General features: G+C 52.3%; 1 protein-coding gene across 1 annotated transcript; it reads right to left on the bottom strand.

The window, feature by feature from the left end:
- Positions 1 to 10,254: 10,254 nt before the first annotated feature.
- On the bottom strand, positions 10,255 to 12,164 carry RPL28 (ribosomal protein L28). Its single transcript, XM_006150355.2, has 4 exons — positions 12,084 to 12,164; positions 11,853 to 12,000; positions 10,479 to 10,597; positions 10,255 to 10,391 (listed from the first exon to the last, which is right to left on the bottom strand). Exons 1-4 carry the CDS (start codon positions 12,162 to 12,164, stop codon positions 10,302 to 10,304), a joined length of 438 nt encoding a protein of 145 aa, XP_006150417.1. The 3' UTR covers positions 10,255 to 10,301.

The raw sequence follows: 12,164 nt of genomic DNA, 5'->3' as shown, positions 1-12,164 counted from the left end.
ATCAATAAAACCAAAGCCTGGTTCTTTGGGAAGAATAATAAATTTGACGAACCATTAGCTAAACTGGACAAGAAAAAAAAAGAAAATTTACCAGTTTCAAGAATGAAATGGGTGAGCATTGCTACAGACCTACAGACATTAAAGGTCAATAAGTTAAATATGAATAAGTCTTCAAAGAGTCAGTGGGTAATACACATTACAAAAAGTAATACAAATAAAAACCAGCATGTGGGCCAGCAAGTGGCATGGAGGTTAAGGCAGCTGGATCCCGCATGACTAACTGCACAGTTCAAGTCCCAGACCTGACGGCTTGAGAAGCACACCAAAGGGAGGGGGAACATACTGTGGTAGGACCACGTTCAACTGGGGATGCTTTCTTCCTCTCTCTCCCTCCTTCTCTGTCACTCTAAAGTGCATGCGCCTTCTGCTGAATTAAAAGGACAAAGAAAAGCAGGAGGAAGGAGGGAAGAAAACGTGGAAGGAAGCATGCCAGGCACAGGTATAGATGTATCCAAAATCCTGATGGCAAGGAAAAAAGGAGGAAAGGGACTGTGGTGTGACCACACCTACGCTGGATGGTGTTCTCTAGCAAAAGAACACCTGGAACCAGTAGGTGGCTGGACGCTCCCACATGGCTCACCATGGTGCAAGTCCCAGACCTGGTGGCTGGCTTTCTCAGTTTCCCTCTCTCTGGTCAAATTAAAATAAATGAATGAATAAATAAAATTAAAATAAATAATTCTTTGGGACCAGCAGTTAGCGTAATGGCTATGTCGCTGGACTCCCATGTAGTTGACCGCAGTTCGAGTCCCAGATCTGGTGGCTTAAACTCACGCCGGGTGCGTGTGCGTGCGTGCCCAAGATCCCGAGAGGAGAATGAAGAAGGGATGGTGGTATGACAATCCCCTGGGGGGTGATTTCTTGCTTTCTGTCTCTCTTTCTGGCGTGTGCACGCCCTATAGCAAAAACTTCTCCAAAAAAAAACCAGAGTACCTTAGGGGAACTAGCAGATGGTGTAATGGTGCTGGACTCCCACGTAGTCGACCACAGTTCGAGTCCCAGACGCGGCAACTTAAAACTCACACCAGGGGTGCTAGCAGATGGTGTGATGGTTAAGAGTGCTCAGTTCTCACATGGCTGACCCTTGCTTTCTCATTTTCTCTCGCTCTGTCCCTCTCTGATCAAAATAAAATAAAGTTAAAAAAAAAAAAAAAAAAACACCTCATGCCAGGTGCATTGTATGCCCAAGAGAAGACAGGAGAAGGGATTGCGGCGTGGCCATCCCCCCCAGGGGGTGATTTCTCACTTTCTGTCTCTCGGTCTCTCCAGCAAGCGCACACACCCTATAGCAAAAATCTCTCTCAAGGAAACCCCAGCAGTTAGCGTAATGGCTATGTTGCTGGACTCCCACGTAGTCGACCGCAGTTCACATCCCGGACCCGGTGGCTTAGAACTCACGCCAGGCGCGTGTGCGTGCATGCCCAGGATCCCTAGAGGAGAATGGAGGAGAAGGGATTGCGGCATGACCATCCCCTCTGGGGGGTGATTTCTCACTTTCTGTCTCTCTGTCTGGCGAGCACACGCACCCTATAGTAAAACCTCTCAAAAAAAAAAAAAAATCTCTCTCAAATAAATAAGAGTACCTTAGGCTAACAGATGGCGTGGTTAAGGCACTGGATCCCACACAACTGACTGCAGTCAAGTTCGGACCCCGTGGCTTAGAAACATGCAAGGCATGTGTGTGCATGTATGCCCAAAACTCCGAGAGAAAAACGGAAAGGGGACTGTGGTGTGGCCATCCCCCTGGGGAATGAGTTCTCACTTTCCCTCTGTCTTCCTTTTCCTGGTAAGCCCACATGCCCTATGGCAAAAAAGAAAAAAGAATAGCATGTAAATATTACCCATTCAAAAGTCAAAACAAATTTTTAAAAGATTTTGTTTAACTTTATTTACCCATTTTAATTTGATCAGAGAGAGAGTGTGTGTGTGAGTGAATGCTGAACTTCCACATGGTTGAGAGAGAGAGAGTGAGAAAGCGAGCCACCAGGTCTGGGATTTGAACCAAGGTCAGCCATGTGGGAGTCCAGTGTCCCCAACCACCACACCATCTGCTGGCCCCTCAAAACAAATTTTTAAAAAGTTAGGTAAAACTGGCGCCAGCAGGTGGCATCGTGATTAAGGCACTGGACTCGCACATGACCACCATGGTTCCAGTCTGGACCTGGCCACTTGAAACTCCTGCTGGGCGTGTGCGTGTGCCCTCGCAAGCACATGCCCAGAATCCCAGGAGTGGAGAAGGGACTGCAGTGTGGCTATCCTGGCTGGGGGTAATTTCTCTCTTTGTCTCTGTCTCTCTAGCAAGTGCACACACCCTAGAGCAAAACCCCCTTCAAATAAATAAATAAAAAGATAGCACAGGGCCGGGGTCTGGCGTGGTGGTTAAGGAGCTGGATCTCACATGGTCACCTCCTTGATTCAAGTCCCAGACTGGCGGCTCAAAAAATCATGCAGGGCATATAAGCATGCCCGGAATCTCAAGTGGAGAATGGAGAAGGGATCGTGGCATGGCCATCCTCTCCCGGGGGTGACTTCTCACTTTCCCTTCCTCTGCCTGTTTCTGTCTCTCTCTGGTGAGTGCACACACCCTACAGCAAAAATCTAAGATAGGGCCCAGCAGGTGGTGTGGCTGAAGCCGCTGGACTCCCACATGGCTGACCATAGTTCAAATCCCGGACTTGTGCAGCTTGCTTTCTCACTTTCCCTCTCTCTCTATCCCTCTCTGGCCAAATTGAAAATAAGTCAATAAAGTTAAATTTTAAAAAAAAGATAAAAGTTATGGATAACAATTTTCTACACTGAAATGCCCCTCTCATTTCTGTCTAGCTGGTACTCAGTTTTCCGAATCAGGAATATCCAATATTACCAGATTCTTGTGTATTTTTCTGAAGAAATTCTGTTCAAATGCAAGCAAATTGAAATATGTATTATTATTTTTAATTGTCAGAGGACACATGTGCTTACCGGAGAGACAGAGTGACAGGGAGAGGGAGAAAGCACCTCCCAATGGGGAATGGTCACACCGCAACCCCCTCAGCGTTTCTCCATCCCGTTGGGGTTTGGGGTACATGCACACATATACCTAGCTTTTCAGGTCACTGGGTCCAAGATCCGAACTGAAGTTGGCCAGGTGGTTTCCTGTTTTTTGTTTTAAGATTCTTTGCCATAAGCCACATGGCTTGCCAGACAGAGGCAGAGAGAGGAAAAGTTAGAAATCACACACACACCCAGAGGGGATGACCATGCCACAACCCTGTCTCCTCCATTCTCCTCGGGATTTTTTGGGCACGGCATGCATGCACACGTGCCAAGCCTTGGACTCAAACTAGTTGTCCATGTAGGAGTCCAGCACCTTAAGCACCTTAGGCCCAGGGGTCCTACTCGGCCAACTACTAGGACACAGGGCCAGTCCAAGTATATACCCTTGTAATACTCCCCTTCTTACCTAACCAGTGGAGGCCTACGCTCACACACTGTTTCTGCAACCTCATGGCAAGTTCTGGAAGTCTCCCCATCAGTATTCACAGCACTGCCCTAGACTGCTCTGTGGTCACGCAGCATCCTACGGGACAGATGGACCACAGTGTTGCGGGGCTCATCTGGCACAGAAGGGATGTATCTGTAGAGTGAGTTTTGTCACGGGCATCACTGTGTCAAAGGTGTGCTCGGTTGGCATTTTGAACAGGCGTAGTCCCTACAGGGCTCATGGCAGTGTTGCCCCACCATGTGTGAAGGTGCCTGCTCCCCCATACACTCACCAGCACTTTGATTTTTTAAAAATAATGATTTATTTATTTAATTCCATTTGTTTTTTGTTTGTTTGTTTGTTTGTTTAATTTTGAACAGAGAGAGACAGAGAGATAGGGAAAGGATAAGTGAGAAAGGAAGCCACCAGGTTCCGGACTCGAACCAGGATCGACCGTCGTATGGGAGTCTAGCACCTTAACCACCACGCCATCTGCTGGCCCCCACCAGCACTTTGATTTTTATCACACAGGATTTTTCTCAACCTGGGATGACAAACATCTTTTTTTTTTTAGATTTACTTATCATTATTATTTTTAAATGTGCTACAGGGTACATGTGCTCACCAGAGACAGAGTGAGCGAGAGAAAGTGAGAAAGCAAGTCTCCAGGTCCAGGCCTCGAAGCATGGTCAACCATTCCGGAGTCTAGCACCTTAACCACCATGCCACCTGCTGGCCCCACAAACATCTACATATATATGTATCTTTTTTTTTTCTTGAGAGATACTTTTGCTACAGGGCATGTACAGTTGTCAGAGAGACAGAAAGCAAAAAATCACTCCTAGGGGGATGGCCATGCTGCAGTCCCTTCTCCATTCTCCTCTTGGTATTTTGGGCACATATGCACATGTGCCTGGTGTGTCAAGCCACCAGATCTGGGAACTGAACTATGATCAGCCACTTGAGAATCCAGCACTTTAACCACTACACCGCCTGCTAGCCCCATCTTAGTATGTATGTATGTATGTACGTATTATTTACTTATTTTGAGAGGTTTTTGCTATAGGGCGCACACACTCACCAGAAAGAGACAGATAGACAGAGACAGACAGAAAGCAAGAAATCATCCTTCCAGGGTGGATGGCCATGCCACAATCCCTTCTCCTTCATTCTCCTCTTGGGATTTTTGGCACACATGCACACTGACCGTGAGTTTAAGCCACCAGGTCGGGGATTCAAACTGCAGTCAATTACATGGGAGTCCAGCGACATAGCCATTATGCCATCTGCTGGTCCCAGTATATTTTTATTTTTTATCGTTATTTTTGGAGAGATTTTTGCTACAGGGCATGTGCACTTGCCTGGGAGATTCTGACACAGAAAGTGAGAAATCACCCCTCAGGGGGGATGGCCACATCACAATCCTTTCTCCACCCTCCTGGGAATTGCCTAACTGCCAGGAACAATTTCTTTTTTAGAAATTATTTGGGACCAGTTGGCATAATGGCTATATCGACAGCAGTTCAAGTCCCAGACCTGGCAGCTTAAACTCACGCTGGGCGCGTGTGCATGCTTGCCCAAGATCCCGAGAGGAGAATGAAGGAGAAGGGATTGGGGTGTGGCCATCCCCCTGGGGGGGTGATTCTTCGCTTTGTCTGTCTCGTCTTTAAGGTGAGCACACATGCCCTATAACAGAAACCTCTCAAAACTTTAATTTAGGCGTGGTGGTTAAGGCACTGGACACTCTCACATAGTTGACCATGGTTCGAATCCCAGACCTGGCGGCTTGCTTTCTCACTCTTTCTCTGGTCAAATTAAAATGAATGAATGAATGAATAAAATTAGTAATTCTTTTTAAAAAAGAATTTAAAAAAAATTTGACCAAAGACCAGCAGAGATAGGAGGTGAGAAATATAAAATGTAGGTGCTTAGACAAACAAAACTTGCAGTAAGAGAGTTGATGTCGGGGGCAATGCAGTTAACTCAGAAGACTTGGGTAGCTCAGCCTGTACACCCCAAAGATGACGCCTCAGGGCCACAGGTGGTGTAAGGGTCACAGCACTGGACTCCCCATAGCGACCATGGTTAGAGTCCTGGACCCAGAGGCTGGACTCCCCATAGCTGGCCCCGATTAGAATCCTGGACCGGTGGGACCAGCTGTTAGCTTAATGGCTTTGTTGCTAAACTCCCATGTAGTTGACCGTGGTTTGAGTCTCAGACCTGGTGGCTTAAACTCATGCTGGGCATGGGTGCATGCGTGCCCAAGATCCCGAGAGGAGAATGGAGAAGGGATTCCACTGTGATCATCCCCAATGGGGTTTTTCTTGCTTTCTGTCTCTGGCAAGCACATGCGCCCTGTAGCAAAAACCTTTCCCCCCCCCCAAAAAAAAAAAATGGACCCAGAGGCTGGACTCCCCACATAGCTGGCCTGGTTAGAATCCTGGACCCAGAGGCTGGACTCCCCACATAGCTGGCCTGGTTAGAACCCTGGACCCAGAGGGTTAAAACTCATGCCAGGCACACTTGAGTGCGTGTCCCTACCCCACAGGTGGCCTATAGCAAAAACAAATTTAAACTCTTTAAAACAAAACAAAACAAAGACCACCTCTAGATCTAGCCCTGACTGGCTCCAAAGAGATCCCCTCTGGGCCCCTGGAGTATCTTATCTTTCCCTGAGGCCTTGAACTCGGGGCTGGGACTCCCTGCCTGGGGCTCCTTGGCAATTCCACCAATCCACCATGAAAACCCTTCAGGCCAGCCCAGTCTAGTGGGAGAGGGAGCCTAAATCTCAGTCAACTGTGGTTCAAATCCTATCCTTAGCAGCCACGTGTGTGCTTGCACTGTGCCCCAAACCTCAACCCCACCTGTGAGGGGAGGAAGTGACCAAGGTGTGATCACACTCCAGAGGGTGGTGCTCTCTGGGGAGCTCAAGCACCTTGATGCAAGTGCCCAAGATCCTTTGGGCTGGGGCCAGCAGGTGGCATAGTGGTTAAGGAACTGGACTCCTACATGGCCGACCATGGTTCGGGTCCCGACACGACCCACCGCAACGTGGAAATCACACTGGGCACATGTACGTTATGTCCAAAGTCATAAGAGAATGGAGGATTGCGATGTGGCAGTTCTGCCAGGGGTGATTTCCTTCTCCCTGTCTCTAACAGGACACATGCCGTATGGCGAAAACCTGGAAAAAGTGCAGCGAGCTGGAGAACTGAAGGGGATGAGTGATGAGACCCCTAGGGAACTCGCATCTCCTCCTCCTTGTATGTGTGAACATGTACTCGACCATGAATTTTAAAGATTTTTTTACAAATAATTACTTAACTTTAATTTGACCAGAGAGAGAAAAGTGAGAAAGCAAGCCGCCAAGTCCAAGACCTGAATTACAGTCAGCCACGTGGGAGTCCAGTGCCCCCGACCATCATGCCACCCGCCGGCCCATTTTTAAAGAATTACTGATTTGGGGCCAGCAGGTGGTGTGGTGTTTAAGGGCGCTGGACTCCCACGTAGACAACTGCAGTCTGAGTCCCTGGTCTGGCAACTTGCTTTATCACTTTCTCACTCACTCTGTACCTCTCCAAATTAAAATAAATAAAGTTCAAATAAAATTGATTTGCTAACCTGACCAGAGAAAGGGAAAGTGAGACAGCAAGCCACCAGGTCTGGAACTTCAACAGTTGTCAGCTATGTGGGAGTCCAGTGCCTTAACCACCATGCCACCTGCAGGTCCTCTATCAAGAATTTTGAGAAAAATCCTTTAATAAACTACAACTTGGGTGAAGTGTGGGGTGTTCCCTTCCTTGTGTGAAGAAATGTCAACCAACTACAAATGAAGCAGTGTTTTCAGCTCTCAAAGTCTGAAAATGCACAGCCTGGGGCTAGCAGGTGGCGTGGTTGTGAAGGCGCTGGACTCCCACGTGGAGGACTGCTTCTAGTCCTGGACTTGGCAGCTTGCTTTCTCACTTCCCTTTAATGAGCACACATGCTCCACGGCAAATTAATGTTTTTCAAAAATGCATAGCCTGGGGGTCAGCAGGTGGTGTGGCAGTTAGAGCAGCCAGATCTCACATGGCTGACTGCAGTTCGAGTCCGGACCTGGCAGCTTGAAAAAGAGGCCAGGCACGTTTTCTCAAAATCCTGAGAATGGGTAAGGGATTAGGGCACAGCTATGCCCCATGGGGTGACTTCACACTTTCTCTGGCTAGCACGCATGCCCTATAGTAAAAATTGAAAAGTTAAAAGCATGCACATCTGGTGAAGCAGGCACAGGTTCCCGAGAGGGGGATTGGGAACAGAGATCACGTACAAACCTAACGGCCATCGACTCATTCCCACAAGGCTCGGAGGGCCCAGCCACAGGGCACATGCACTCGCTGGAGACAAGGAAGAGGGAAGGGAAGGTGAGAAGTCACGCCAGGGGGGATGGGGGGCTGGCCATGGACAGTCCCCTCCACCTTGGATCTTGGGCACTAACACACATGGGGGGGGGACTAGCTGTTAGCGTAATGGCTATGTTGCTGGACTCCCACGTAGTCGACTGTGGTTTGAGTCCTGGACCCTGTGGCTTAAACTCACTCCGGGCACATATGCGTGCGTGCCCAAGATCCTGAGAGAATACAGAAGGGATTATTGCATGGCCATCCCCCCTGGGGGGTGATTTCTCGCTTTCTTTCTGGCAAGCACACACGCCCTATAGGAAAAACCTCTCAAAAAAATAAAAAATCGGGGAACCAGCAGTTAGCATAATGGCTATGTCACTGGATTCCCACGTAGTTGACCATAGTTCGCGTTCCAGACCCGGTGGCTTAAAACTCATGCCAGGTGCGTGTGCGTGCGTGCCCAAGATCCCGAGAGAATGGAGAAGGGATTACAACGTGACCATCCCCCCTGGGGGGTGATTTCTCGCTTTCTGTCTCTAGGTCTCTGTCTGGCAAGTGCGCACACCCTATAGCAAAAATCCTCTCAAAAAGAATAAAATTTAAAAATAAAAAAACGAGGCGGGGTTGACCACGTGGAGGTCCAGTAACATAACCACTATGGCACCTGCGGGTCCCAAGGCTTGAGCTTCCTGTCCCTTTCTCAACCCCAGGACGTCCACGGAGATGCAGGTTACAGATGGGGATAGAGGCAAAACTTGAGGACATTTAAAACACTTTTTGAAGAATTATCTTTTGGGGGGACCAGCAGTTAGCGTAATGGCTGTTGCTGGATTCCCATGTAGTTAACCATGGTTGAAGTCCCAGGCCCTGCGGCTTAAACTCACACCGGGCGCATGTGCGTGCCCAAGATCCCAAGAGAATGGAGAAGGGATTGTGGCGTGGCCATCCCCCCAGGAGATGATTTTTCGCTTTTTCTTTCTGGTGAGTGCACGCGACCTGTAGTGTAAACCTCTCAAAAAAAAAAAAAAAATCATCTTTTGGGGACCAGCAGTTGGCGTAAAGGCTATGTCGCTGGATTCCCATGTAGTAGACCGTGGTACAAGTCCTAGACTCGGTGGGTTAAACTTACAGCAGGCGCATGTGCGTGCGTGCCTGCGCCCTCATAGCAAAAGAAATCCTCTAAACAAAAAAACAAGTAGAGATTTTTGCTATAAGATGGGTCCGCTCACCAGAGACGGTGAGAGACCACCTCCGTGAGGGGGACGGTGGCCGTGCAGTCCCTTCTCTGCCATCCTCCTCAGGTCTTTGGCATGTATGCACACTCCTAGCGTAAGCACTGGGCCCAGGACTGCAGCGGACCACGTGGGAGTCCACAACCATTACATCATCTGCTGGTCCCTATTTATCATTACTTTTAAAATATGCTAGAGTACACATCAGAACCAGTTAGGAAGCATTCTTCCAGGTCCAGGAGTTGAACTGTGGTGGGACGTGTGGGAGTCCAGTTCCTTACCTCCAACCCGCCAGCCCCAAGGCTGAGGAAACATTTATATTTGCTACAGAATGTGGGCGCTGGTCTGAGGGAGTGAGAAAGCAGTCCACTATGGTCAACCCTCGTCTCTTCCCAGATGTGAGGCACGCACACACACATGCCTGGCTTCATTTACAAGCCACCAGGTCTGGGACTGAAACCATGCAGCTGGTCACATGGGATCCAGCTGCCTTTACCGCCATGCCACCAGCAGGCTCTGCCCTTCCTCACGGGACTGTCGTGCTCGGTACTGCCCTGAGGGTAAGAGGCCTCTGTCCACACGGGCACCTGTGCTCATCGCCCTGTGGCCCATGTGTCCACAGTCAGGGAGGGGTCCTGCTTCTCGGGGCGCGTCCGCTTCAGTAGACACAGGTGACTAACTCGTGGCTCTGCACGGCCGGCCTGGCAGCCCTGTGCAGCGTCACACTGCCTATGGCCGACACCAGGAAACCAACAGGCAAGTGGGGCTGTTTGCAAAGCTGGTCAGGGAAGGCCTCTGGGGACCCGCCGGAGGAGGCAGGGGCCACCACTTCTCCCCTGGGGTGTGTGGGGGTCGTTCACCCTCCAGGCCCGGCTGTCCATCTCGACATGGGGCTCCACCCAGCCCTCGCTTCCCTCCTGTGGTTCCCCAGCTCCTCTTCTGAACAGAAGCCCCATCCCAGGGCCAGCTAGGATTCTTTGGTCCACCTCGCAAGGAGACAAAGAAACAACCCCGCCTGGAAGAACTGTTCTGTCCAGGGGTACAGGCTGGCATGTGTGACACGGCCCCAGTGACCAGTGGGCCGGAGTCGAAGCACGCGGCACAAGGAAGGCCCAGGGAGGCGAGTTGGCAGGGAGCTGCCCTTTATTGCTCAGGGGCCGGCAGGGCTCAGGAGCTCTTGGTGGGGCGGGTGCGCTTCCTCTTCACCATCACCGGCTTCTGGCTGCGCAGGGTGGCACTGGCTCTGCGGATGGCAGCCTGCGGGGCGGGGCAGGGTGTGGCTCAGCTCACTGCAGGAGCCCATGGGGGGGAGCCCCCCTCGGCCGACCAGGGCCTGGCACTCACCATGCGCAGGTCCGGGCGGTACTTGTTCTTACGGATCATGTGCCGGATGCTACTAAGGGTGGCCCGGGCGTTCTTGTTGATGGTGGTCCGCACGTAGGAAGTGGCCGGCTTCCGCTGGCCTGGGGGAAGGCTCGGCGTCATCTCTAGCATATCCCCTGGGCGCGAGCACACCCCACCTAACACCTCTGGCTAGGCTGGTGGCAGGCCCAGACGGGCGCTTTAAGACATCCCTGCTGGGCAGACAAAGCCCTACAGTATCACTGGGCTGCAGCAGAGGCAGGGGGCAGGCACCACCTCGGCCAGGGTGCACAGCACAGCAGAGCTCCGTGCCTGCTCTGAACCCAGCCTGCTTGGCTCAAGCCCTGCCCTCCTGGGAGGTGAATGACCACCCTGCCCACAGGTGGGGAGCCGACTCAGCCAGCACGGACTCCACCCGCCTGGTCCTCCTGGGCCCAGCCCACTGGCCCTGCCACCACCTTTGCTTCAGCAGGGACAGTGAGCAGAGAAGGGTCTGAAGCCACCATGGTGGGAAGGACTAGCGGGAGCAAGAGCAGGGACCAGAGTAAGCCAGAAACCGCTCGCCCTCAGGGCCCTGTCCTTTCCTGTCCAGGCACCTGCCAGCCTCAGTCAGGATCTGATGCCACGGAGACCTCGTTGGGGTCTGGCTAGCACCTGAGCTCCAGGAAGGGCAGCTGGCTCCCCAGAGGTCACCGCCCACCCACCTTATTCTCAGGCCAGTCCTGGTCCTTGGCCTGGGGAAAGCAAACGTTTTAGGAGCTCGCACTCCAGAACGAAGTCCTGAGGGAGACCCCAGAACCTTATGGGACAAGCAGCCTGCTGTTCCCTGAGCTGAGGGAGGCACAGCACCTCCCTCCATGGTGGCAGCAGGAGACTGAGGTCAACGGCCAGGAGAAGCCAGCTCCCACCCAGGACCTCAGAAGAGCCCACTCCTTTAAACAAAAGCAAGCCCTGCTGGAGAACCAGGGTGGACGCCGCTACAGAGGAACCTCTGCCCAGCCGGCCCGAGGGTCCTTGGGGCCCCTCTGCAAGTCCACAGGCAGAGTAAGATCAAAACGGTATCTGCGCCCCAGCCTGTCTCCACCTGCACTGGGAGGAGGGCACAGCTCTGCGCGGGGGCCTCCCCTTTGCCAGCTGTCGCAGAGACCCAGCCTCCCTGCCTCAGCGGAGCCTGGAAAGGTTTTATGCGGCGCTGCAGCGCCCGCCCCTGGAAGGGACTCGCGACCACCAGGTGCAGCCCCGCCCTGCTAGCTCTGCTCCGCCACTGCAGCCCAGGACGTAGGGGATGCCACCGCCGGCTCACGGCGCGGTTCCCCGGCCCCACCCACCCCGGGACCCGTCTGGAGGGGCGCTCACCCGACCGCCGCTTCATGACCACCACCACGCCCTTGCCGTCGGCCGCCCCCACGCCCTTGCCGCCGGCCGCCGGCTCCACGCCCACGGTCTTGCGGTGGATCAGCCCGTTGTAGCGGAAGGAGTTGCGCGCCTTCAGGTTGTTGGGCTCCTGGGGAGGGGGCAGAGGACCGTGAGGAGGCGGGGGACGCGAAGGGCCTGCCCTGCCCGCGGCCGGCGCCGGGCCCCACTCACGGTGCTGTAGGTCTGCTTGTTCCTCTTGATCAGGAAGCTGGAGCAGTTCCGCACGACCATCCACTGCAGGTGCGCGGACAT

Source organism: Tupaia chinensis, unplaced genomic scaffold (assembly GCF_000334495.1).
Source record: "Tupaia chinensis unplaced genomic scaffold, TupChi_1.0 Scaffold000286_1, whole genome shotgun sequence".
NCBI lineage: Eukaryota > Metazoa > Chordata > Mammalia > Scandentia > Tupaiidae > Tupaia > Tupaia belangeri.
This window is presented reverse-complemented; position numbering and strand designations above follow the sequence as displayed.

What these genes read in the sequence shown, in the direction of transcription:
- RPL28 (XM_006150355.2), bottom strand. Translation starts at nt 12,164, where the DNA reads ATGTCCGCGCACCTGCAGTGGATGGTCGTGCGGAACTGCTCCAGCTTC. An exon ending in ACAAGCAGACCTACAGCACC is followed by an intron (nt 12,001 to 12,083) that starts GTGAGTGGGGCC and finishes CCCCCTCCCCAG; the next exon opens with GAGCCCAACAACCTGAAGGC. An exon ending in ACCGCCCGGACCTGCGCATG is followed by an intron (nt 10,392 to 10,478) that starts GTGAGTGCCAGG and finishes CCCGCCCCGCAG; the next exon opens with GCTGCCATCCGCAGAGCCAG.